The following is a 27,852-nucleotide window of genomic DNA, read 5'->3' as shown; positions in this document are numbered from 1 at the left end:
AATGGAAAAAATTGATTTTTTTAAAATACAGGATCTGTTAGACTACATTGTCAATATTATTTTGTATATTCCGTAAAGCTGATTTTATGATGGCTATAGTTCAGGTGAGCAATGTGTCCCATGGGCCTCTTGTTTCAAAATAAAATAAATACTTCGGGGCAGGCGGGGATGAGAATCTAAAGATTAATTTTATGTAGCCCCAGACAGAGTGTTGCTTAATACAGAGAGTCGCTATGGCAGTCTAGACTATGGCATGCTTGCTTTTATTTTCTCCTGTCTCTGAATAAACAGCATCCAAACAGTGCTCACTGATTGGAAAAGTCCTTTTGCATACCATACCCCTGACTGTAAATGACTTGAATTTTATTGTCTCAGGTGGTAAGGGACAAGTCCATGTTGTGACATATTAAAAATAAACAATAAAATCAAGTGTAATTTTATGAATAGTTTCTTTCCTAAATTGTTATCCAACATTGTAGAGCTGAGGGTTAGACTATGATATGCAAAAATACGTTTTGTAGGAGGATCTAGACATCTCAGCCTCGCCTGCTATTGTTGCCAAGAAACCAAAGCAGTCGGACCAGGGGTCAGAAGTTGTAAGTAATTGTCTATCTGGACATCAATTTATTTCTTATCATAGATACTTAATAAACGAATTGTTAATATGATGCTTTAAGGATTGGGAAGCACTGATTGGTTCCGACCATCACAAGTTCATCAAATCGTCTATTGAGTGCTGTTTTGGATTAGACTGCTCCAGCACGTCTGTGCCGTCCTCCAAGCACTCCTTCCCATCATCACTCAACACCAGTTCTCTGCTGTTTGTACACATACCAGCCGTGTTTGCAGCATTACATCTCACATTTGAGGTAATGAATTTAATTCTTTAACATTTTGGTACAAAGCATTCGTATGTAAAGGGGATTCTAAATTGTTAAAATAAAGGGCATAACCCAGTGTGAACAGATATTAATTATGAAACAGTGAAAATAGGGGATGTGTCTTAAAAAAGCTAGAACTATAATGCTTAAATTTGTGAGATTACTAAACAAGCATCTTTAAATAATGTTGATTCTTTATTATTAAAACTGTGACCCCTGAACCAATACTGGTGCCCCAAGAGGGATTCAAACTCAGAAATTCATAGTGAAAATGTTTAATAATCTTCTTCACCATAACTACAATTCTACAGTTTTTAGCTCACCTGAACTGAAAGCTCAAGTGAGCTATTCAGATCACATTTTGTCTGTCGTCCGTCTGTACATCTGTCTGTCTGTCTCTCCACCTGTCAGTCTATAAACTCTTCTCAAGAACCACAAAGTTGTGAAAATCATGACCCTCAGGGGGTAGGGCGGGGCCACAAAGGGGGGGGGGTCAAATTTTTACATAGGAATATATATGGTAAAACTTTAAAAATCTTCCACTTGGAAACCAATCAGCCAGGAAAGCTAAAACTTATGTTTTATATTTAAACATTTCGAAATACAAAGATACAAGAACTATTGTCCAGGTGAGCGATGTGGCCCATGGGCCTCTTGTTTAATAAGCATTGTCACCTTATTAACTGAACACTGCTAAATAATGCATTTGAAGTAAGTTTTTAAAAGCATAATGTATGAAAATATTCATAAGTAGACAAATTGATTAAAACTAGTACTTGGTATATGGTGATTCTTTTTTGTCAGTTGCTGTAGGAAAATAGTCAGGTTTCTTAAGAAATTGTAACGTCACCATGCATCTCTTTCTGAACTACAGGATATATAGGAACTCTTATATTGTGTGAATAAAGATCTCCATTACCTTAAAACTCTAGGGATGCACAGGGCTGAATTTTTAACTAAATTAAATGTTCTTTATCAGGTTAAAGAATATTGGCCTTTTAGTGTCGGGTGATGATTTGTTTATTCTTTCCTTCAGGAGTTGCTGTTAAGTACAACTCTAGTAGAAGAGGTTGAAAATCTGGTGCCTAGCCTTTATCAACTAGCAGTGTGAGTATTGATAAAATAACCTAGAGTTTTTGGATTTATTAGTAGTGAGATTAAATGACGAAAGTCAAATCCATGCAAAATAATGTGGTAAAATTGACATGGTAACAGAAATCAGAACACATGGTGTGCATTACCTGCAACTCAAAGAATACAAACATATATCATTAGACTTTTCTTGCTTCAAATCATAAATATACTTATTTTGTTAACATATTAGATTTACCAAATCACCTGTAATCATTTATTAAAGAAGCATTAAAATATATCTTAAAGCAAAAAAAAACATGAATTGAAAAATCAGCCACGGGTACACTTATTAATAAGCTATCAAAAGGACTTCATAATTGAAATGGAAGTTCCGATTCTCCTTTGTAGTACATATGGCTATAACATGTTCATAAAGTTATCTGAGGTGAATTTTTTCTATAAATAATTTTTGCTATACAATCATGTATTAAACTGAAAAATTATCAAATGTAATTTGCATTTCTAGTCAGGAAACTACAGTCTTGTGCTATAAATGAGTTCGTAAAATGGCGGCCGTCAAGTCAAAACAATCGCTTATTTGAAAATTTAGTTACAAGTTTTTAGCTCACCGAGACAACGTCGGAGAGAGCTTATGCTATACCCCTGGTGTCCTGTATCTAACCTATTACTTGTCCTATCTACACCAAACTTGCATGGATGATGCATCTGGACCTACCAATGGACTTGAAATACTTGGATGCTGAATCTGGGCCATGAATTTCAGATGCTGGACAAGGTTAAGGTTTTTGGAGCAGGTGCCCTTTGATCGTCATTTCTATGTTACTGTAACTACTGGTCCTAACTTCATTTAACTTACAAGGATGGTGCACCTGATGATGCTAATGCACTTGATAGGTTTGAATGCTGGATAAGGTTAAGGTTTTGACCTGGTTTAAGTTTTTGGAGCAGGTGCCCTCTGATGATTATATCTTAGTTATTACTGGTCCTAACCACCAAACTTGCATGAATGGTGAGTCTAATGAATTTTATGCACTCAGGCAAGGATGCTGAGTCTGAGCCTTAGGTTTTAGATGCTCGAGGAGGTTTATTTTTTTGGAACATATCACATGTTTAATAGATATTAGTACTATTTCAAACTTGCATAGTTGATTTACCTATAATATAAATGAATTACAGAGGTTGCTTCAGATACAGAGCCTGATCTCCGTCATCAAGGATGCTAATAAAAAAAACTCCTATCTCACTCAAACCTGCTTGATACATTTGTTTGTTATTAAATGATATAAAAAATTAAATTTTATAATACAATATTATAGGATATGACACACTTTTGTATTATATGATACAATTTTATATCATATAATATTATATAAATAGTGCCTGTTTGGGAGGGTAACAGTTGAAATTGACACCCCTCGAAAACCATTGTCAACCTCCGCTTCGCGTCGGTTGACAATGGTTTTCAAGGGGTGTCAATTTCAACTGTTATCCTCCCAAACAGGCACTATTTATTTTGTTATACTGAATGTCTTAATCTTGAAGAAAATTTTACTGCTTTTATATAGGAATAACGCGAATTCTACAGCGAACCGTACGCGCATAATTTTCGCGCATGTAACATTTTTTAATGTTACCCGTTGCTAAGTGCGTTACTAACGCTGAGGGTAATAGAAAATATTATTAACTGCGTCTTTACCAATCAGATTTCAGTATTTAACATGAAAGTATAACAATATATTATGTAAAAATAACATGATACAATGTAATATTGTATCAAACTTGTTGTATGTTATGATATTGTATCATGATATTGTGTTATATATGTGATATTGTATAATATGATTTTACATTATATTATATAGTATTGTATGATATGATATTGTAATAAAATATTTTATCATATGATACAATATCATATTTTATGTTACTATATTAATTAAAATTATAAATTACAATACTGTATGAAATTAACGTTTTATTATCAAACAATTTTTAACATATGATATATGATATTGTGTCAAACCAAACTACAGTATCCATGAATACCCAAGAATAGACAAAGATCATTAAATATGATTTATATATAATATGATAAAGGTGGGCTTCACAAAAGGTGACGCCTTTTCTCGGTAAGCTTTATAATCTGTGATTACCTATTTTTTTCTTTAAGTAGCCATATAATTTTCAAACAAAAATATGAAATGCATTTTTTTCCCAATAGCAGCCATTAAGGTACTACACCTTGAGTATTACAAGTGTAATAATTAATGGAATATATTTTTTCAGAGATTTAAGGAAAACAAATTATGCAGATTACTACAGTAGAAAGTTTCCATCTTTATATGATAGCTGTAGTGATGAGCCAAGTCAAATCACAGAAGGTAGGGATGTATGAATGTTAAAGGTCCTCACTGGTAATTGATAGCTTGTTGATAATTGATCTAATTATTCATTACATTAACTATTTTCAGTGGATATCTGAACAATTGATATTTTTATTCTGAGTAAATCTCTCTCTCAGCCATATATTTATATTTACATTCGACTGTGTTTTTTCATTAAATTCCGTGATGTTTAAATGCCTCTAAATGCAACACCTATTCACTGCGTATGAATTTACGAGTAATTTACATAAGTAGTTCTCAAACAGTGATTTCTATGTTATCGGTTAAAAAATGTATTTCATGAATGTTGTCAAAACATCATGTTTTATAATTATTCAACAAAAAGTTGACTTTACTGTTAAAAGCAACATTTCAAGAGTTATTTATCATGGATTATATTTTCATGCTCGTCGATCTCATCTCAACAGTCTATGTGAAAACCAGTTTAAACCGGTTTTACAAAACAGCTGTTCTTGCTGTTACTTATTCACTCCCTCCGTGATCTGCACTTTATATCGATTTATATAAGTAAACAATTGATTTCTTCAGTAAGGGAATGTAAATATAAGCATTAAATGATTTATTTTTGACGTCGTCGTGTCAATAACTGCCGTCAGGTGAGCAGACGAATTATCATAACGCGCTAACGCGCGTTATTCAATTTGTCTGCTCACCTGACGGCAGTTATTGACACGACGACGTCAAAAATAAATCATTCAATGCTATAATAATATCAATTGTAGATCTTGTGTTTGTTGACCAAAAAGGTATAACTATAGTTCAACACTTGCAATGGCAGACACATCAGATAATTTTTTTTGAATTCATGTTAACATTTACCATGCTGATTTTCCTCTGGTAGAGCATCTGATCAAGCTGCAGTATCCAGGGATGGTGTTTGACCAGGTGGTGTCGGTGGATCACTGGGTTAATGCAGCCTTAAAAGAACAAGAATGTTTCCCATTTCCATACATTCCTGGTGTTTGTAATCTCACAAAGAGCATTATTTCAGTAGGTTTAAACCAATTTTCTGTAGCTTAATTCAGGTTTTATTTTAATGTTATGTATATATACATCTACTTGCTGTAATTATTTTTTCTCTTGAATTGAAAAAAGTGAAGAATTATGGTAAATGGTTCTCTACACTAGTTAATTGGAAGAAATTGTTGTCACATGCATTTGTTTCTAAAAGGAAGGCCTAATATTCAACAAGATAAGGTTGCAGAGTATGTGTTATAGTCTTGTTGAATATTATGCAGTTTTAGGATTTTTTAGGAAATTGAAGTATTGAAGTCTTGATCAAGAAAAACCCTTATTTTTAAAATTTTCTGACTTAACATTCTAATGAAGGTGAAATGTTATAGAATTTTAAAAAGAAAACCTTTTTAAAAATCATGGATGAATATTGCATTATTTTTATTTGAATCCTCCAAAATATGAAACAGAAACATATGAGTGTGTATATAGATATAAGGTAAGTAGTGTTTGTAATAATGTTTTGACTTAATTATTGAAATATTGTATACAGAATTATTTCATCCCAAGTTTTTAGCTCACCTGAACCAAAGGTCGTCTATGCGTCCATCCCTCTGTAAACTTTTCACGTTTTTTACTTCTTCTCTAAAACCACTGGGCCAAATTTAACCAAACTTGGTACAAAGCATCCTTATGGCAAGGGATTTCTATTTGTTAGAATAAATCGCTAAACCCTTTTTAAAGGGGAGATAATTGCAAAACAGTGAGTATAGGATATGTGTCTTTAAAAATCTTCTTCTCAAGAACCACTGCACCAGAAATGCCAATTCGAAGATTCTGTTGTGAAAATTCCAAATTGTAAAAATTGTTACCCTGGATCAAAACTGGGGCTCCAGGGACATTTCAAAGTTTTACATAGAAATAAGTAGGAAAAATGTTTCAAAATCTTCTTCTCAAGAACCACTGCACCAGAAATGCCAATATTTACACAAAAGCGTTTGAAACCGATGGATGTCAGACATGTTGTGACGATGTATTGATTCACTTTAACACACAATTTCCATCATTTTATGTATGTGTGTTTTTTAACCGGGTTTTCCAACGGAAAAATTCGGTTATTAAAATGGTGAAAATGGCGGGCGGGCGGCTGCCAAAAGGGTACCCTCATTGTACGGATAACTCCTCCTACAGTTTTCAAGATAGGAAATTGTTCTTTTGCAGAACAATTGTACATATATCAGAGGTTTGCATATTGCTAGGATTTTTATTTCTGATAATTTATGAAAAAAATACCAGCTTTTGAACTTAGTCATTTTTTGGCAAAATAATGCATGTAGGGTACCCTCATTGTCACATAACTCCTCCTACAGTTTTCAAGATAGGAAGTTGTTCTTTTGCAGATCAATTGTACATATATCAGAGGTATGCATATTGCTAGGATTTTTATTTCTGATAATTTATGAAAAAAATACCAGCTTTTGAACTTAGTCATTTTTTGGCAAAATATTGCATATAGGGTACTCCTTTTCACTGGATACGGGTTGACATGGATTATGGATACAGTTCACATTAAAGAAAACCCGGTTTGATGTCACATTGACAGCTTTTCACTTGTTTTGTAGTTGTATGCTGTACTAGTCAAGCAGAACATGACAACAGAGCAAGCTGTGGATCGCTGTTTAAGAAGATTGGCACCTGCAGGTATTGTTCTTAAACTAGAACATTGTTACCACTCTTTTGTGTGACAATGACGCACTACTACACGTAAAAAGACTATAAGGAGGGTGCAACTTTCGTATTGTATAAGAAGCATATTGTATTGTGCAAGAAACGTACTGTTACGAGTAAGAAGTGCAATGTATCGTGTCAAAATCGTACCGTATAAGAAGCGCATCGTATCAAACGAGAACCATACTGATTCGTACAAGGCGTTTAAGAACTGTATGAAAACCGTGCAAGAAATTTAGTTTTATGTGAATTTTACTTCCGGTACATGACGGATAACAAATATTCTGTTTAAAAAATTTAACAAATAAGCAGGTTGATTTTTTCTCCATGCGAATGCTTTCAAGAAATACATTAATGATCAATTAATTTGACCACAAAATACAAATGCATGCTTTACAGACATATGTTTTCAACTTTGACATGCATAATACGACAGACCAATGAGCTAGAATTTCCATTCTAACTATTAGATAATTATATTGTGCAAACTTGAAAATATTTCTTGCTTTCCTTTGCATGTTTAAGGTGCCTCACAACACCTTGAAATAGTTTCTCAAATCGGCAGAAAATTACTTGATTATGATAGAAAGCATGATGGATATGAAGTATATATGTCAAATAGGCGAAAAGATATGCATTTTTAGTTAAAAAATGATACTGGCCTCCTGTATAAGATTGACAGAGAATTTAATGTTACAGAACCTTCTTTAGTCTCAAAGGTCTGTGTCAGTGCTATGAGCAAATTTAATTTTTTTTATTCCAGCAAATTGTGACATGTCATAGGACTATGTGTACTATTAGGTTTTGTATGTATGTCAGAGGTTAGGCAGCAAGATGCTCTGCCGAAAAAAAAACATCTAACACTTAAACAACATAAAATAGACAATAATTTATAAACACATGGAAAGCTACATGTATTGATTGAATGTAATTATTAGTATTATATTATTCGTGTGATTTTTTTCTTGAATTATTTTCATTATTGTCATTTATGCTTTTTGTATACAGGTCACAGGGGTCCAATTACAGATTTGTCTCTGTCCAGAAGCTTCTCTGTGACTGTTCCAACTACCAGTGTACAGGAAAGAATGGTTTTATTCATGACAGATTTGGGTGAGTATACTATGATTGGCTTCTTTGAGTAGCTGAAAGAGCATTTGAAGAAAATACTGATAGCTTAGATTATAGATAAATATATATTGGAACCTGTATTTTTAGCTCATCGAGACGAAGTCGGGGGGGGGGGGAGCTTATGCTATACCAGCGGCGTCTTGACCTGTTAAGGTTTTTGTTGCAGCATGTCCTGTATCTAAGTTATTACTTGTCCTATCTCCACCAAACTTGCATTGATGATGCATGTGGACCTACTTATGGACTTGAAAGACTTGGATGCTAAATCTGGGCCATCAATTTCAGATGATGGAGGAGGTTAAGGTTTTTGAAGCAGGTGCCCTTTGATACCATCTCTAAGTTACTACTGGTTTTAACTTCACAAAACTTGCATGGATGGCAAGTCTTATCATATTGATGCACTTGACAGGCTAGAATGCAGAATCTGAGCCAAAGGTTTGGGGTTTTTGGAACAGGTTAAAGTTTATGGAGCAGGTGCCTTTTGATGGTTATACAATGTATCTTATTTTTTACTGGTCCTAACTTCACCAAACTTGCATGGATGGTGCGTTCTATGATACTTATGCATTTGACAGGCTCGAATGCTGAATCTGAGCTATAAGTTTTGTATGCTGGATGACGTTAAGGTTTTTGGAGCAGGTGCCCTCTAATGATTATATCTTAGTTATTTCCGGTCCCAACTTCACCAAACTTGCATGGATGGTGCATTTTATGATACTTATGCATTTGACAGGCTTAAATGCTGAATCTGAGCCATAGGTTTTGAATGTTGAATGAGGTTAAGGTATTTTGAGCTGGTTAAAGATTTTAGAGCAGTTGCCCTTTGATAGACAAATCTTATTTATTATTGTTTCAGTCTTTATCAAATTTGAATAGATGCATCTTGGGATTCTGATGCACTCCATATTGAATCTTGTGATATAATGTTGTATCAATTATATTGTATCGCATGATACATTATCTTAAATGTATCTAAAATGCTACATATACTGTATATCAGGTTTTTTCTGCGTCACGTTTTTTCCGCGATTCAGAACCTAGAACGGTATATAAAATTTACGCAAATAAAATTTTCTCTATTTCAAAGTCGTAATGAAAATATAATTCAAGATTGTTTAACACTGTGAAGTGAGAGGGTAAAAGTATCTAAATTGTCGCTCATTATAATAAAAAATTTGGACAAACCATTTACATGATTTCCTTAATGTTAAATAATTACCGATAATTATTTTCAGAGACGCAAACAGTCATAGATAAATAGATTGTGTACCGTTACATATCCCAGTAGCTCAGGTATAATTAGACATCGGTTTACGTAAGAAAAGCGACCGTTTTAATTAGCTTGTCAATGGATTATTAAATAAACTATGAGGCTTACATACCTATTATCTTGCGGTTGCTTCCGATACCGCAATTTCTACTCTAAACTTAGTGAACACAGTTCATTGTACTTTTACATACCTGTTTACTTCATAAGGAAAGAGAAAACTGTATTATAAGAACAAACTTGTATCAAATTTATGCTGTTATATTTTCGGCGATTCGGAAATCATCGCGAACAAAGCGGAAATTGGATACACGCGGAAAAAACCTGATATACGGTAATATGATACAATATCATAATTAATTTCATGATATCATACTATATCATACAATATGATAATATTATTTTACAGTATTGTGATGTATTATTTGATATTGTGTATCATATGATACTGTATTATGTAGTGTTAAATCTAGGATTTGAAAGGGGCATGTTAAATTATGGTGAAAAGGGCACTTTTCTCCGCGGTTAATATTATAAAGCCTTGAAAGGGGCACCTTTTTCTGCGATAATATAATAAATCATTAATCCTTGAAACAAGCGTATCTTAAATTGATTTACATTTAGAACAGTCATGGCATTGGTCTGACTAGTTTTAAAGTATAATGCATTAAGAATTCTTTATTTCATTTAGGCTTTATGTAATATGTGAACTTAAACATATCTGTATCCAGTAATGAATCATAGGACATGTATAATGTAGACAATATCCTCTTTTGATGAGTGGACAGGCATAGCATGGATGTAGGCGATGCATGTCCACTTCTCAGTCAAAAGAGAATATGTAGTCAACTGATGGCAAAATTAATTATTAAACCCTTTTTACCACAGAAATATTGATATTGAAATTGTTGTTTTAAACTTTTTAAAAATCAATTTGCATTAATTAAAATCTGCATAACAATCTTTTATTATGAATTAAGTTTCTACATTCTTCAAGAAGAAGAGCTACGTTTTTTTTTAAACAGAGAATATTCTGGTTAATCTGACGATTGTTTAAAAGCTTAAAAAAGAATAAGAAAACTTAACATCTAGATTTTTATTAAAATGTTTCATTAGTCAAAACATGGTTTTAGGTGCCTCGGTGTTAGAATTTCAAATTATCTCCATAAAATGTTTTCTTTTGTGTTAATTCTATTTATAGATAACCTTTTGTTGTCTCAATGATAAGCTAGCTGTACAATTTGTCCACTAATTTCAAGGAGATAATTCAGTTGTTATTTATCAAATTATTGTACAGTAATTAGGTGTCAAATCACCCATTTATACATGACAGCTGTGCATTCCCCCTCAGCTTGGGCCTCTCCAGTTTACCTGTATCGTCTAATATCTTACCTCCTGCTAAATTGTAAGAAAATCATTGGCTAACAGCAGTCACGTGGAGACTATGTATATTCCATACATAGTCAGTAGAAAATATTACCCCCTTCGAGCATTATGACGTCATTTTAGAGCATTATGACGTCAAATTGAAACTTGTAATATTATGATGAAAAGCTCGATTTCCATCGTTTTATTTACTTTTTTAATATCATTGAAAAAAGACAGTCGGTAAGATATAATCTTTACATGGTTGGTAGTAGACCTAATATGGTTTATACATGGTCAGTAAATTCCATATGGGGGCTCGAGCTTCGCTCTCGCTCCATATTGAATTTACTGACCATGTATAAACCATATTATGTCATTTACAAACCATGTAACTAATATTGTCTCAGCTAGGTCACTCATGCGTGAAGTCCAGCAAGTTTTGGTTTAACTTTGCAATCAAAACAGAGGCTAGGGCAATGGTGGTTTAGAATTAAATGTACTTTTAATAAAAATTGCATCACTTTTATTTATAATTATTAAAAGGGCATAGGGTTTAGAAAAAAGGGCATGGCGCTGATAAAATGGGGCATGGCGCCACGCCAGTTTGCTTTATAGATTTAACACTATATTATGTTATGTAATGTATCATGTGATCAAATACAATAATTTATAACACAAAACAATACCGTATCATATTTTATGATACAATATCATATCTTGATACAATGTTTTATGTAACAATATCATTTTGCTTCATTATATAATACAATATTATATTGTATCATATGGTATTTCATATGACACAATATTGTATAGTATCATAAGATGCGATATCATATGCAATACTGTATGAAATTAACATGATTATCAAACAGTTTTTTAACATATGATATATAATATTGTGTCAAACCACACTACAGTATCCATGAATATCCAAGATCAATAATTATTATTTTCATATAATATGATAAAGATGGTTCCCTATGGTCTCAGTGAGCTTTGTAATCTGTGATTACCTACATGTATGTTTTTAGAACTAAGGCAGTAAATTTTGTATAATTAAGAATTTGAATTATTTTGCAGGTATGACTTTGGAAGAATTGGAATGTTTACCAGTAGGTTTATCATTACCCTTTAGAGAAGCCATTTTTCACTGCAGATATAACCCACCATCAGATTGGCCTGAAGAGCCCTATGTTCTAATAGGTGAACAAAAATTAAGTTTTTTTTCTAAAAAATATATCTTTATAATAACAGATGAGTACTTTTCAGATGATAGATATGTGAATAATTTTACGGTCACCTGAGGCACTTCACTTTATAGGGAGAGTCACTCAGGTGACCTAATGAAATTGGTCTTCGTTAGTCATCGCATTAGCAATTTCATTTTTTTTAACTTCTTCTTGAAAACTACAAGGCCAATTGTTACTGTTTTTGGTATGAAGCATCTCTATGGTAGGAAGAATCTAAGTTGTGAAATTCATGGCTCCACCATCCCCGTGGCGCCACAGGCGGGGCCAAATATGCAACAGAAAAAAAAGCCAAATTTTCAAAAGTCTTCTTCTCCACTTCCACACACAGTAGGAAAAAACTGAATGTATGGTTATGATGTCCATGAAGCCCTCTACCAAAAATTGTGAAATTCATGGCCCCATGCAGGGTCAGGGGTTCAGGTTCTAGGAAGGAGCCAATATGGCCATACAGTGTTTGAAATAACTGTCCGCCTGACCGCCCGAGAATAGAAACACGTCTGTACGGCTCCAGGACAAGGGTGTAAAGGCGATGATCAGTGCTCAGCTGTAATTGAGCTGCATTAATAAATGGCACCGATCCCAACATAAATACCACATAAATATGAGCACTGAATGCTTAATTTTGGTCCTATAATACACCAGGTGATACAGACAAATTATCATACTGGTGCTACACATGGTATTCAATTTGTCTGCATGGCCAATGACGATATGTGGCATACAAACTTTCTTGTGAATATTCATAACAATAATCAACAAAGTGGACCAATTCTCATTTTAGTAATTACTTTTATTGTTTTGGGGTTAGACCCGCAAACATTATTACTTTCAAGAGCTTTTAATACTCTCAATATAAATGCATGCACATCAGGATCTTTTTTAAAAAATTTGTTTATTGGTTGCGTACATAGGAACATACATAGAAACAGTATTTTTTTCATCGTTTTAAACTCAACCTAAGGGTGCATAATATACACAGGTGTGTAAAACAGATTTGATTTAAAAAGAAATGTTTATGTATCTCATAAACAACTAGACTCATATTAAAAAATTATTGTTGATAATTTTACAGGACGCCAGGATTTAGCAAAACTTTTGTCCATGGGCAAAAAAAAGAATGTTTGTCCTCCAGGTATATATACCTCCAAACCCTACACAGGGACGGAAGGCACGCAGTATGAGGAGGATGGCATGGAACATCTAGATCAAGAGGTAAATACAAGTATATGTACAGCATTATTTTTATTCCATCTCTATAAGAATCTGTCTAAATATAAATCTGTGCAATCTTGTTCAGGCAATATCTTTTTAATTAATAATTATTTGAAGTTCCTACTTCAAACATAAACTGTATATGACTTGACTGCGTAGCATCTGCATGCATGTATCTCATGTGTACCACATGAAAATCCCCTGACCACATCTGAGAAACAATAACACACTCTGAAAATAAGACGTGTATAAAACACTCAAGTGAAGACATTGTCTTAACTCTAATTTTAATAAAAAAATCTTTGATAAAAACTTATAGACTGCACATTTGCGCCAAGAAAAATATGAGCGATTTAAGCATGGCGGTGGTTTTTAATGCTAGTGATGTCACATGGGTTTTAAATCCTTTAAATAGCGGGCCCGCATGTAATTGCAGGTCAAGAAATGTGCTGTTGATACTCTGATATGCAGAACACTGTATGAAAGGAATAATACGCAATATTATAATATAATAATAATCATAGTACTAAAGTATTAACGGGAGTTGATTTTATTGATAATTATTTATTTTAGAATCAAAGATATGTAATTTAGCAAGCTAAGTAGTTTCCTAGCTATATTTGAAAAATTAAGCACATTTTTTAGCTCACCTGAGCTGAAAGCTCAAGTGAGCTATTCTGATCACATTTTGTCCGTCGTCCGTCTGTCCGTCCGTCTGTCCGTCCGTCCGTCTGTCCGTCTGTCCGTCTGTAAACTTTTTACATTTTGAACTTCTTCTCTAAAACCGCTTATCCAATTTCAACCAAATTTGGCACAAAGCATCCTTATGGGAGGGCGAATATAAATTGCAGAAATAAAAGTTTGATCTGTATTCAAAGCGGAGAAAACCTTGAAACTGTAGAAAAAGGGGGGTTGCATTTTTAAAAATCTTCTTCTCAAGAACTACCGAGGCAAATTCAACCTAGTTTAGCATAAATTATCATTATGGGAAGGAAAATATAAATTGCAAAAATTAAAGTGTAATTCTGTTTCAAATCTGAGTTATTACGAAAATAATAATAAAGGAAAGGCGTGTTTCAATCAGTTTAATAGCTTCGGGTTCGGCATCCGGTAAAATGATTCCATACTTCTAAAACGAGGTTCTTTGTTTAAAGCAGCCATGACATTATACGAAAAAGGGTCGATCTGACTATGATGAATTTGCTTGTTGTGCAACAGTTCGCGTATGAAGGGAAATTTTGAAACATACCAAATATAATGGTGCCGATTTTGTGAAGTAAATTGAGGCTAAATATTTCAATGCGTTGACAGTTTTCACACATGACGTTGGTGTTAGCTTGTTCCGATATTCGTTTCGTTCTCATTATGCTTTGTAACCTGGAAACTATCGTCTGTATTTCGTGATTTTTACGTATCAAATCAAACAGAGACTCCGGTAAATCAAACAGTTAACTGTTTACCTGCGCAAATTAAGCAAAATCTGTTGTAGGGGTACTGAAATACAATTCATTCTATCGGTAATTCGGCATTATCTTTTGCGTAATGGTACATGTAGATTAATGCAATAGGTTTTGTTGAGATGCTCGGCATTTTCTCGAGTTTATTCAGTTTGAATAGAGTTTGATATCGCTGACGGAAATATGTAGGTATATACATGTATATATATGATTCATTTCGAAAAAATAAATTGTGTTCTTTATTTGTTATACATGTAGTGCATGTTTCTTGTGTTTAATTGTTTACAATTTCTATTTAGTAACCATATTTGAGTGTTAAGCTTCGAATTATAAGCAAGATACAGAAATTTGCTCACAATTCTATGTTTGTACACAGATCTAAAAAACTAAAGCTTAAAAAAGTAAAAAATTTGTCAATATTAATTAAGAAAATTATCAAAGTCGTTTCTTCCAGAAACCAACTATAACAACTTATTGTATTGTAAACTTAACCTTTTTAGCTCACCTGAGGGTGGGGCCACAATGGGGGGGGGGGGGGGGGGGTCGAAATTTAACAAATGAATATATAGAGTAAATCTTTAAAAATCTTCTTCTCAGAAACTAATCAGCCAGGAAAGATAAAACTTGTGTGAAAGCATCATCAGGTAATGTAGATACAAATTTGTGAAAATCATGATCCCCGAAGGTAGGGTGGGGCCACAATGGGGAGTCGAAGTTTAACATAGGAATATATAGATTAAATCTTAAAAAATCTTCTCAGAAACTAAACGGCCAGGAAAGCTGACACTTGTGTGGAAGGATCCTCAGGTAGTGTAGATTCAAAGTTGTGAAAACCATGACCCCCGGGGTACGGTGAGGCCACAATGGGGGATCGAAGGTTAACATAGAAATATATAGAGTAAATCTTTAAAAATCTTCTTCTCAGAAACCAATCAGCCAGGAAAGCTGAAACTTGTGTTAAAGCATCTTCAGGTAGTGTAGATTCATAGTTGTGAAAATCATGACCCCCGGGGGTAGGGTGGGGCCACAATGGAGGATCGAAGTTTAACATAGGAATATATAGAGTAAATCTTTAAAAATCTTCTTCTCAGAAAATTATCAGCCAGGAAAGCTGACACTTGTGTGGATGCATCCTGAGGTAGTGTAAATTCAAAGTTGTGAAAATCATGACCCCCGGGGGTAGGGTGGGGCCACAATGAAGGATCGAAGTTAAACATAGGAATATAAAGAGTAAATCTTTAAAAATCTTCTCAGAAACTAATCAGCCGGCAATGCTGAAACTTGTTCGGAAGCATCCTCAGGTAGTGTTGATTCAACGTTTTGAAAATAATAACCCCTGGGGGTAGAATGGGGCCACAATTGGGGGTCGAAGTTTAACATATGATTATATAGTAAATCTTTAAAAATCTTCTTCTCAGAAACTAATTAGCCAGGAAAGCTGAAACTTGTGTGGAAGCATCCTCAGGTAGTGTAGATTCAAATTTTTGAAAATCATAACCCTGGGGGTAGGTTTGGGCCACAATGGGAGGTCGATGTTTTTACATAGGAATAAACAGAGTAAATCTTTAAAAATCTTCTTCTCAGAAACTAATCAGCCAGGAAAGCTGAAACTTGTGTGAAAGCATCCTCAGGTAGTGTAGATTCATAGTTGTGAAAATCATGATCCCCAGGGGTAGGGTGGGGCCACAATGGGGGCTCAAAGTTTAACAAAGGAATATATAGGGTAAATCTTTAAAAATCTTCTCAGAAACTAATCAGCCAGATGCTCTTTATAATTGTTAAGACTTAGGCCACAGGACAATTCTTTGGCCTCCCGAGAAGGTTCAGAGTTTGATGTACGTTTATATCCCATATATAAATTATTGTTAAGGATCTTTTTGAGAACTGCAATACTCAACATATGATATGACTATAAAATCATCCTGTTAGAAAAGGGACTAATGATTAATATAAACATAGGAATATCCAGGGGAAAATGGATTTTATTTATACAGGATCTACATGTATTATTGTCCAGATAGTTTGTATTATGACTCCATTAAGCTGATTTTATCATACCGATTGTTCCTCAGGTGAGCGATGTGGCCCATGGGCCTCTTGTTTCTTATATGAATAATCAGGCTTTTACGACAAGAATTCCGAGCTTTAGACGAAAAACATCAATTGAGAATCATATTGTGTTATATTCAAGACAAGAAGTAACTGCCACCAAACTCAAAACAATTTTGAACTCTGGCGTAGGAATACATATGGCTGCAAAAATATCTGAATTGTTTGTACCATTAAAATCTGACAATTTTTAAGGTATTGATAAACAAGTTTCCTTGAAAAACAATGCTTCTGAATACATAACATTTAACTTATATCAATTAATTTCAAGTATTTAAAAGTTTTGTCAGCGGTGATGAATTGTGCTTGGGTCCAAACACTGTTTCATTTCCAGTTTGCCAGAGTAACTGCATAGGTGAGTTGATTAAAATCAACTCCCAATTAATATAATTAATAATAGGTCTTTTATTTCACGTTTTTTTTTTTTTACATAAAGCATTATAAGAATATAAAGTTAAATTGCATGTATCTAATCTGCTGGATTTTTCTTTTCAAATTCTTTTGTTTAATTCTGAGTATAAGCGCACCCAATCTGAGTATAAGTACACTTCCATTCATTGCATTTTAACTGAAAGTTATCACAATTCAGAATATCACTTTGAATGTTTATTTGATACATTCCCCATTAAAGATTATCATTTGTGATATTACACAGGATCAAGATCAGAAAGATTCACATAGGGCTGAAAACAATCCACTAAATTTGTTGATATTATGATTGCTTTTAGCTGCTGAGATTGAGATTTTCTGAAGATCTGAGAGTGTCAGAAGCACGGCGTCTCCTTCAGTCCTCCCGTCCAGCCAGAATAGCTCTCACTCAAAGGCCAGAGGTCAGGTAAGGTCAAAGTACTATAGATGTTAAAGTATAAAATTGTCAATAAATCTTGATCTTTTTATTTCCTTTACCTCATTGTACAAGTGGAATTAATGACATTGATATAACCAAATGTGCTCTACTGTCTTTCTCTTGTAGTGATCATGATTTCATTGAAGAACAAGAGCGCCATTTATACAACATTTGCATCAGAACTATGGCCCTCCCAGTTGGAAGGTAAGAACTATTTTCTAGTTATGTTAAAATTTACAGTGGTTTAGCAACTAATAAATAAACTTCAGAAATTATGCATACAATATCATGTAGAAAAGTTCTTATAACCCATTCAGTGGTTGATTCTTTTGTTATTTAATTTACAACAAGACATCTCACAGTCCAGTATGTAGTACTCATGGTACTGAGGAATCTGATCATAATTTATTCAATGTTTGTTTCTATTTATAGTTCATAATAATTATGTTCAGGTGCCACCATCACTCAAATTCTCAAAAAAGAAATGTACACATACATGAGGTCAAAACTCAGACTTGAGACTGAGTGAATACTGAAACTTGGTGACAGCGGGGCCAGATCTGTATAGGGAAAAAGAACTTTATTAAAGCACATGCGTATGGTTAGCACTAAAGTAAATGGCTGAATCATAACATCCCATAAGACTAAATTTTAAACCTATCAGTCAACCCGGAAAATTCCAAACTCTTGAAAGCTCGCACTCTTGATCCTTCGAAGTTTTTCCTTGGTCCCTTGGACTTCAATTTATCGAGAGTTACCTGTATGTGTTAAAAAATGGATACATGTATTTAACTTTAAAACAGCTGTTTCTTGTCTGTCCTTCTTTGCTGTGGTTTGTTGAGTATAAATACAGGTCATTTTGATTTCTTTGTAGAGGAATGTTTACATTGTGTACCTATCATCCTCTCCCCACGGAGCCACTGCCCATTCCCAAGCTCTGTCTACAGGGAAGGGCACCACCAAGGTAAGATCCCACTGGTCAGGACCCACAAATTTTTATGGGTAAATTGCTAATGCAGTAGGCATTTATATGAAAAGTTTAGGTCATCTTGGCTAACATTTTCGCATTATGTTAATTCTACCGGTTTACGCGGAAATCTTACTGTCTCCAGCCAACCTCCTTGACAAGAAAATCTCATGCTTTTCTTCAAAATATGTTCCTTGTTTTGATAAATAGCCATTTGGAAGCCATTGTGATCCAAAGCTCTTATTTCAACAGAATAGAATAACAAACAAGTGTGTGGGCAGTACTTTAATGGTATAATAAATGGCAAAGAACACAATATATACAATAAGACCTCAATGAAACAATGAATTGAGGTATTAATGATTAAACAACGGTCACAAAAAAGATGATCAATGAAGTTTGATAAATGTTCAATATGGTTAAATGACACAAATTCAATGTCAGTCAATGGATTATGCACACAATGGTCTACGTTGACTTTTTCAACAGTATATGATGTAGAAAAACAATGACAATGACAAAATGACAGAAGCCCATATTATTGGCCAGAGACACTGGAAATAAACAGAATCTGCGATGGGGCTTCATGCGAAATTCGGCCATATGTACGAAAGCATCAAACAACTTACTTGATGCTTATGGACATCCGCCACAAGTGAGCAAATTTTGCCCATGCAATGACTAAACTGCTTTATGAATGTAAAGGGGGATAAGTATCAAGGTTTTCAAGCAATAATTTGTACAAGCCAGATTGAATACCAATAAAGTTTGAGCACAATCAGAGAGATGAATGCCATCAGGGTATGATTTTGAGTTGCATTTTTTTAAATCTGGGTAATTGATTTAGCCCCCATTTCTAGCAATGACGAAGTTTGACATGGAACTGTTGTTCCTAACACATGCTTTTTCTGCTGCTATGTGCGAGAACATATGATGGTACATGTAATATGTTCTTTGTAAGACTGACACCAAATAATTCTACAATTGTGCCGCATCGAGTGAATATTGGCAACTGTGAGTTTCATGTATTTTTAAAAGCGCACAAAGACATAGTACCAATACTGTAACGTTACCCCCACAATGAATCATTAGTACATCTGGATAACCAAACTGTTGGACTAGATCACGAAAGCCTGGCTCAACGTCCTCCCACACCATACCTTTCTTGCCAAACAACCTTATGGAAATATTGTGAGGCACCAACATTTTAAGGCAGAACAGAACCTTAAGATTATAGGCAGTAATAAGAAAAAATTTTTAAGAAACCTTAAAGGGGCCTCAATAACAATAATAGAACATGGAGTGAAACACTACTGTTTAACAATTATGTTTATGAAAGATTAACATGAGCTACTCAGAAATAGTTTGGTGTTTAGATTTGATCATATGAGTTATTGAACAATCATGGCAACACATGGTTTTTTGTAATGATTTTATGATTTTGCATAAATGCACCCTAAACACCGCTAGTAGCGAGGATAAATGGGAGAAAACACTCACCATTATGTTTCCTACAAAATAACTTTGTTGGTACTTGGTAAGATATCCTAATTGTTGGAGATTGGGAATGATCGAACTGCCTCTTGAAGGCAAAATCCAAAAAGGAAGTTGACAGTTGCGCATGAACGATTGCGCATTGAACTAGGAACGATAACTCTAAATTATACGTCATGTGAATCCAATAGAGGTAATTGAAAGTTATCTTTCTTGGATCAGCTAGTTTTCAATTTGTCTCAATAAGTCTGATTATACGCAACATTACTCAAAACATCTAAACAATGCATGATTTATTTCTGTCATATTTTTCCTTGATATACCATAATGCTACCCATGTTATAACTTAAAAATTGCTGTGGAACTGATGTTGCTTCTTTTTTGTTTTACAGAAATGCTACGGTTGATTTAACACACATAGATACCCCTGCCAACATGAGTTCATGGCCACAGTTTCACAATGGAGTAGCTGCTGGACTAAGAATGGCAGACTTTTCTCATGTATATATATAATGTATATATAAGAATTTACATTTTAATGTTTTATTTAATTGCCCTGATTGCTGTGTATCCTTAAACAATACCATTTTCTTCTGGATATACAATACATATACAGTTACTACAGTATTTTCTGCAAAATTGGTACAAGGATATAGTTGTGTGATGGACTCTTATTTACCACAGATTGACTCCACATGGATCTTGTACAACAAGCCTAAAGGAAATGAGCTCACTAATGAATATGCTGGGTTTTTGATGGCGCTTGGTTTGAATGAACACCTTATTCATTTACATTCTTTGAATGTCCATGATTACCTCAGCAAAGTAAGGGTGCCCAGAAAGTATAAACTGACAAATGAAACAAATTCAAACAACCTATCCATTCATATTGTTGATGTCTAGAATATCTGGGTTTTAATGTTTCTGATTTTCATCTTTCTACAGGGTAGTGAAATGACTACAGTGGGATTACTGCTTGGTCTGGCCGCAGCGAAGTAAGTATTAGCTTTACAATATACACATGTATATACTCAAGTACAGACATCTAGCCTAAATTGAAAACTAATGATGTTACGGGTGTGATGGTGTTTGATTAGAAACCTTTTTTGTAGGTAAGGACACAACCTTTTGAATTTATCTTTTATTTTTAACATGTTGCAACTCTGTTTCAAAGCCCCTTCTGTAGCTAATCTGTTGTCATTCTTTTATCCCCTGGCGCAACTTGTTGCGAAAGTGATATAGCATTGCTGCTGTGCCTGTGTGTGTGTATGTATGCGTGTCCATTTCAGCCCCTTAAGAAAATTAAATCAAAGAAAACCCTCGCATGCATGTTTATGTAACTTCAAACACTTCATAAGCATGGTTAAAGAAAAACCCTATTCATTTTCAAGTAATTCTGTTAAATATTTATTAAAATATCGTTAATTACACCACTTAAAATAGAAATTTTATGTACCACTTGACTGTAGACATTTCCTGTTCACGAAAGTAAACGTTTCAAATCTATAACTTGATATTTTGTTGGATTTAGACCTTCTAAAGGTAAGAAACAAACAATTTTTTAGAAATGGGGAGTTAAAAGGATGTCAAAAGTGTAAAATTGAAGTGAGCAGGAAATTACTGTATGCATGAAAATATTCGCCCCCATTTTATTTTTGCCCCTTTTGCCCTCGTCAGAGGGCGAATTTAAGACTGTGCAAATTCTATGTTGTATATAATATCTCTGTTAACAAACTGCACCTGGGCAAATTCAAGACGGGGCGAAATCGCAAGTGTAACAGGGCAAAAATAACGTGGGGCAAAAATAACCCTGTATACAGGATTAAGAAGTTCATCCCAATTTAATCAAAACAAGCGGCTTTCTGAAATAAATTTCGGGGTAAATATTCCGAATTACTAAGAGAAGAACAGGTTTGTAGTTCAGAAGAGACTTTGATAAGTCTCGTCAATAATATTAACCAGGAATTTCATGTTAATCACTGAAGATATGTTACTCTATTTAGATAATTGGGTTTGAAATTACAACACATTAATTTGAATTTTTCCATTGGGCAGACTAGAAACCACTAGATGGTAAGCTTTGTTTCATGTTTCATATATAGGAATAACAAAATATTGTAATTCAAAGAGGTTATAAGAAGATAAATATTTAGTCTTTTCAATTACTTGTATATCCTAAATAATGCATCTCCCCCCCCCCCCCCCCCCCCCCCCACACACACACACACACACACACACACACACACACACAATACTTTATTTCGCGAGGGGATGCTCCGCTTTGCGGTGCCCTTGTTATTCTTTGTTTTCCCTTTATCAACATGTTAATATAGTGAAAAATCAAAAACTCAATAGTTATATATTTATAAATTATTTTAAAAATGTTCTAAATTCATACAGACTCAAACTCATGACATTATAAATCTACTACTAAGCTACTGTACAGTAACTATTACAACAACAGTGTAGGAGATGAAAGATTTGCAGGCGACACTCGATGGCTCCAAATTTGATCTTTTGAAGTTCTTGATCTCTTGATGTGAAATCACAGTCCCAATTTTTATCTTCATGTAACCAAGCAGATTTACTCTTGATCTTTCAAAGGAAATTTTTGGAATCATTACAGAGTTCTTGAAATCTTTTTTCCACTGTCAGTCATTTGGACTGACAACCATCAGAAGTTTGTCAGTCCAGACTGATTTCTATCAGTCCAAACATTTTCAATAGAAAGATGAAAAACTACAAGTATATTTGCCTTATAGTTTCTCTCATTTTTACCTTAATTATTCTGATTTCTCCTAACTTTCACATTCTGGCTCCTGATAACATTCTTATTTATCACTTCATTAATTATTTTTATTTCCTTCCCTCTCTCATTATCAACTTTCTTCTTGTTCTCTTTCTCGTTCTCTTTCTGCACATCTCATATGTAACTATATAGGGCTCGGTTGTCAGATAGCGGAGTTCTTATTTCCCGAAAAAATTTATAAATGATTACATTGGGATTTTTGTGTGTATTTCTGTGTATTGCAATAAAAACATTCACTGAAAACCCTGTTTCGGTGTATGCAATGTACATTGAAAAAACGTACCGAGACAACACTCGCCATCTTGGATTTATAGGGGGCCCTCAGTTCACGCTATGTTTAAAACAAGTTCTCCAATTTCTCCCATGATTTCTGACGACATCTAGGTTGGAAAATGATTGAAAGACTTATTCCTATTGTCTGACTACATCTGTTAGCTGGATTATAAACACACCGTATCAATATGTACGAAATACTCGCCAAACTTATCGAAAGCAACGGAAGTAATAATTACTGATGTGTTCCGAAAATGTATAATAAGTCTAGAGAGAGCGAAAAAACCGCGAAAAACTCCTCTAGATTTATCGTATGCGTTCGGATCTCCTCAGTGAGTATGACAATTAGTTATATTTTCGCAAGTTACTCTGTCCATATCTACCGGTCATTTGGACTGACAGGCAACCTCAAGTAATCGGTCCTTGGTTATTTTTATCGGTCTTGCCGACAGGACCGAAAGATTTCAAGAACTCTGCATTATATTATTTCATTGTTTGACTAATTGAGAATCAATTGTATTTAGTTTAGAAAAGAAAATGTCTCAATGCAAAATGGAATTGTCTTATTCAAATTAAATAAAAGTACTATAACATCAACCAATAACTCAACTCATCGAACAGGAGACCCAAATTTCAGAGCCATTTCTTTTTATCTGTTGACAGAAGAGGAACAATGGACTTTGCTACCACAAGGATTCTTAGTATTCACGTGGCAGCCTTCCTACCACCAACCTCCACTGAGCTGAATGTTCCCCACAATGTACAGGTGGCAGCCATTCTGGGTGTTGGATTAGTTTATCAAGGCACTGCTCACAGACACACCTCAGAGGTCCTGCTTTCTGAAATAGGTAACAGTTAACACCATTCCTTTTTTAGCACACCTGAGCTGAAACTCAAGTGAGCTTTTCTGATCACTTTTTGTCTGGCGTCCATCCTTCTGTCTGTAAACTTTTTGAATTTTTTTACTTCTTCTCTGGAACCACAGGGCCAATTTCAATCAAACTTGGCACAAAGCATTATTAGGTGAAGGGGATTTAAGTGTGTTCTAATGAAGGGCACTCCTTCTTTGAAGGGGAGATAATTAGGATTTATTGAAAATTTGTTGATATTTTTTAAAAATCTTCTTCTCAAAAACCATTTAGCCAGAAAAACTAAACTTGTGTGGAAGCATTCTCTGATGATGTAGAATCAAGTTTGTTCAAATCATAGTCACCAGGGGTAAGTTGGGGCCACAGTGGGAGGGGGGTGAAGTTTTACATAGGGGTATGAAGAGATAACCTTTAAAAATCTTTTACTCATTTCCTCTTACTATGATCATTGACATTGATCGATCTGCCACAGTGTGGGGTTGCGCATGTGTAATGTTATAACATATACACGTCAGCTATTGAGGATTTATGAAGTATCTGTGCCTAAATTTCAGTCTGTCTTGTTTCGTTGTTCATTGGATATTCCTTGTCAGTGCAGTGGTTGTCATATTATTTTTGTTCAAAACACATTTCTAAATGTCTTTTCGTCCAATGTAACATGTTCAGTTGTATGAAATACATGAATGCGGTGAAGCATGAATAGTGCTTTCGGCCTTATATAGGGGGTAGGTAGTGATGAGCAGAACAATTGACAACTAATATGGTGGTAGTCAGAGAGAAAAGGGAAATAATGCGTATTTATGAATTAATGTCAGCTTTAAGATCGATATTTTAAATTATTAATCTTCATTAGTGCACCCCCAGGTTACATGACTAACTAAACTCTTCTTTGAAATGCATTTGAAAAATACGGATAGATCTTGGCGGGGAAAAAAGCAGACTATAATTGGTATCAAAATACAATTCACACCTATTGCTCTATACCTATATAAAGAAATCAAATGTTTGCATAATAGGAAAACACACCAACTGACCAATGGGTACTACTTACATAACAGTAAATAAGGCATGCTTGATGTTATTGTACCTTCTAAGTGACATGCCAAACATACTCAGAGGCAGCAATACTTCTTTAGATTGGTATTAGACCTACTATCTGCAGGTCTGTAGCTCCCTGTCTAAAACAGTTTCAGTTTTTTACTATGGGAGGCACTGTAGCTCCTAGGTCATCCATCCCAATTTTTTCAGACCGGGAGCTACAGACCTGCAGCTCAAGACTTACCTATAATTGAATCCTAAATGAGTTCTAAATAACTTATACTTTGTCAATATCTACCTGTATAACATTGAAGATGCATATTTCATTTCTTTCTTTTTTCTTTATTCTAAACCTCTTAATTATTAAAATCTTTGAATGCATTTTATTAATACCACAGAAACAATTTTTGATTGATGTATTGATAATTGTCTGTTTTCTCACTGCAGGCCGGCCCCCAGGACCAGAGCTAGACAACTGTACGGATCGAGAATCCTACTCCCTCGCTGCAGGCCTCGCATTGGGACTGGTTATGTTTGGAGTAAGATATGCTACACAGTAGGAACAGCTGTTGACCTGGTTTTAGGGCAGCATTCAATAGTCCAATCTACACTTTTCAAAAGTTGTTTTTCTTTGCAGGGTCAGACAAAAGGTCAAAACGAAAAAAATTAACTTTCCCCTTCTTTAAACAACCAAATATTTGTGCATCCTGAAATCTTTTTGAATTTAATTATTCCTTCGATGTGTGGGTTACCCCATCCACGGGCAATCAAAATAAATAGTGGAAATGGATTTTAATGTGAAATGACAAGGTTACAAACCTCTAATCTACAAAGGCCACTGTTAGAAATCTATGGGTTTTCCCCCAAAGTTGTGGCCATGGGACATAAGTGTGGATTGGTTTATTAGTTAGAAAAAGGCATTTTTGGTTTGGAATCAGAGGGTCCAAAATATAATTTGCTTAGATTTTTATGACTGGTTCTTAAAAAGTTGTTTTTGTCCTTTGCTCTATATATTTATTAACCTACATGCAATTAGATAATGAAAATGTGATTTGACTTAGATATCCCTGTATAAAACTGTAAAGTTACATGTACATGTACTTGACGTGTAGAATTGAGTTGTTCCTACTTATGTACATGCATGCATTCTTCACATGTCAAAACCTGACCTTAAAATATTTTTTTCATTTAAAAACTATTCTGATAATTTATTCCATGCAAACCTGTGTTTATAATTTCATTTCATCAAAATCCAAAAATAAAGTTCCTTGTCCCAGTTGTTAGTTGGGATCATTGTGTAAGCAATGACCAGGCTATAACTAGGGTTCATAGTGTACCAGATGTTCACTGATCAACCATTGAAATCATTCTTCGCATGAAAATGTAGTTCTAACTTAAAAAGGAACATAGACACTATTATAATAGCATGTAAGGTGGTCAGTGTAAGTAAACATTTAATATGTTTAAACATCACTGTGTAATCTTGTTTTTGTAACATTCTAAATGCTTAGAATTTGCAATGTAAAAAATGCTGAGTGGCAGAATACATTGATTACACCAACAAAATTAGAGATCCTGTTTGTAAAAATTGTTGCAGGAATTGCTTTAAGAGCATGTTCAACAATTATCTGACTCTGCTATACTTTATTTTATCTGCAATATCAATATAAATATGTATTAATACGCTTTTAAACTCAATTAATTAATGAATATGTCTCAAAGTGTTCATTAGTCTGTAATGATGCCATTTTATGAAAACGTTCTCAATACACATCAAATGAGCTTGGATTAAATTGATGCCTGTACTTTTGAGTACTAGCTTTGATTGATTTAATATTTAAAGCAGTTAGTGTTATTAGCTATAGAATATAAAAAGAGTCAAGATGCTATCCATTCCCTTTCACATGCATGATGTTTGGAAAATCACAATCACTTTTTTTTCAAATAAGACATCTTTCCAAGAATGGTAGATATTCTTCTGTCTTTCTTCTCTAAAGAAGTAAAGAATTAGAAGAGTGGTGTTTAGATTTTTTTATCCCAATCTTAAAAAGAGGGATGTGTTCTATTTTACCCTATTGTGTCCATCTGTCTGTCTGTATATGATAATTTTCTGTTACGTTTTTCTCAGCAACTAGTGATCGCAGAAGCTTGAAATTTTAACACTCTCTTTCTTTAGGTATGCCAAATAGTGGGATTCATTTTTGTACCAATCAAACGTCAACTTCTTGTTGAATAACAACTTTTTTTAAATTTAGCCTAAATTTTAAATCTTATATCATAGATAAAGTATTAAAAATTTTGTTCAAATTGGTCATGGCATAGATATGGCAGCAATTTGGGCCCAATTATCTCCCAGTAAAAATATTTAGAAACAATTTCTGCTGCAAAATTTGTATGAATCGCAGTTAAGCAGCTATGAATTGGTTCTGAATCTGATCAGGTTTGCTGAGTGCTGACTAATACAAAACCAATGCATGTCTGTCAATTTTGGGGTTTTTTTTCAGAAAGGAAATGAAGTCATTGGAACATCAGACCTTGGAATGGCAGACACCCTTTGTCACTTCATGACCGGGGGACACAAGCGTCCGTTGGTAATATCAACTTTGCCTTTTTGTACCAAATTCCAAGAAAAGGCATAATTATTGCTGTGAAAATGTCTTTTGATCCATAGACTGTATCTTAATGTCAATAGAAT

The 27,852-nt window shown here is 34.1% G+C and overlaps 1 protein-coding gene across 1 annotated transcript in view; it reads left to right on the top strand.

The window, feature by feature from the left end:
* Nucleotides 1-27,852, top strand: part of LOC128175546 (anaphase-promoting complex subunit 1-like) — an 87,824-nt gene that overhangs the window by 33,809 nt on the left and 26,163 nt on the right. Inside the window, exons 18-35 of the mRNA XM_052841294.1 lie at nt 522-596; nt 678-869; nt 1,918-1,988; nt 4,263-4,357; nt 5,223-5,371; nt 6,958-7,036; nt 8,072-8,176; nt 11,913-12,035; nt 13,155-13,294; nt 17,589-17,695; nt 17,834-17,911; nt 18,582-18,671; nt 20,561-20,669; nt 20,853-20,993; nt 21,114-21,163; nt 23,914-24,098; nt 25,605-25,696; nt 27,662-27,748. Coding sequence (XP_052697254.1) covers nt 522-596; nt 678-869; nt 1,918-1,988; nt 4,263-4,357; nt 5,223-5,371; nt 6,958-7,036; nt 8,072-8,176; nt 11,913-12,035; nt 13,155-13,294; nt 17,589-17,695; nt 17,834-17,911; nt 18,582-18,671; nt 20,561-20,669; nt 20,853-20,993; nt 21,114-21,163; nt 23,914-24,098; nt 25,605-25,696; nt 27,662-27,748 — 1,968 coding nt within the window. The remainder of the gene's footprint in view (nt 1-521; nt 597-677; nt 870-1,917; nt 1,989-4,262; nt 4,358-5,222; nt 5,372-6,957; nt 7,037-8,071; nt 8,177-11,912; nt 12,036-13,154; nt 13,295-17,588; nt 17,696-17,833; nt 17,912-18,581; nt 18,672-20,560; nt 20,670-20,852; nt 20,994-21,113; nt 21,164-23,913; nt 24,099-25,604; nt 25,697-27,661; nt 27,749-27,852) is intronic.

Source organism: Crassostrea angulata, chromosome 3 (assembly GCF_025612915.1).
Source record: "Crassostrea angulata isolate pt1a10 chromosome 3, ASM2561291v2, whole genome shotgun sequence".
NCBI lineage: Eukaryota > Metazoa > Mollusca > Bivalvia > Ostreida > Ostreidae > Magallana > Magallana angulata.
The sequence above is the reverse complement of the archived record's forward strand: the minus strand, read 5'-3'. Positions and strand labels throughout refer to the sequence as shown.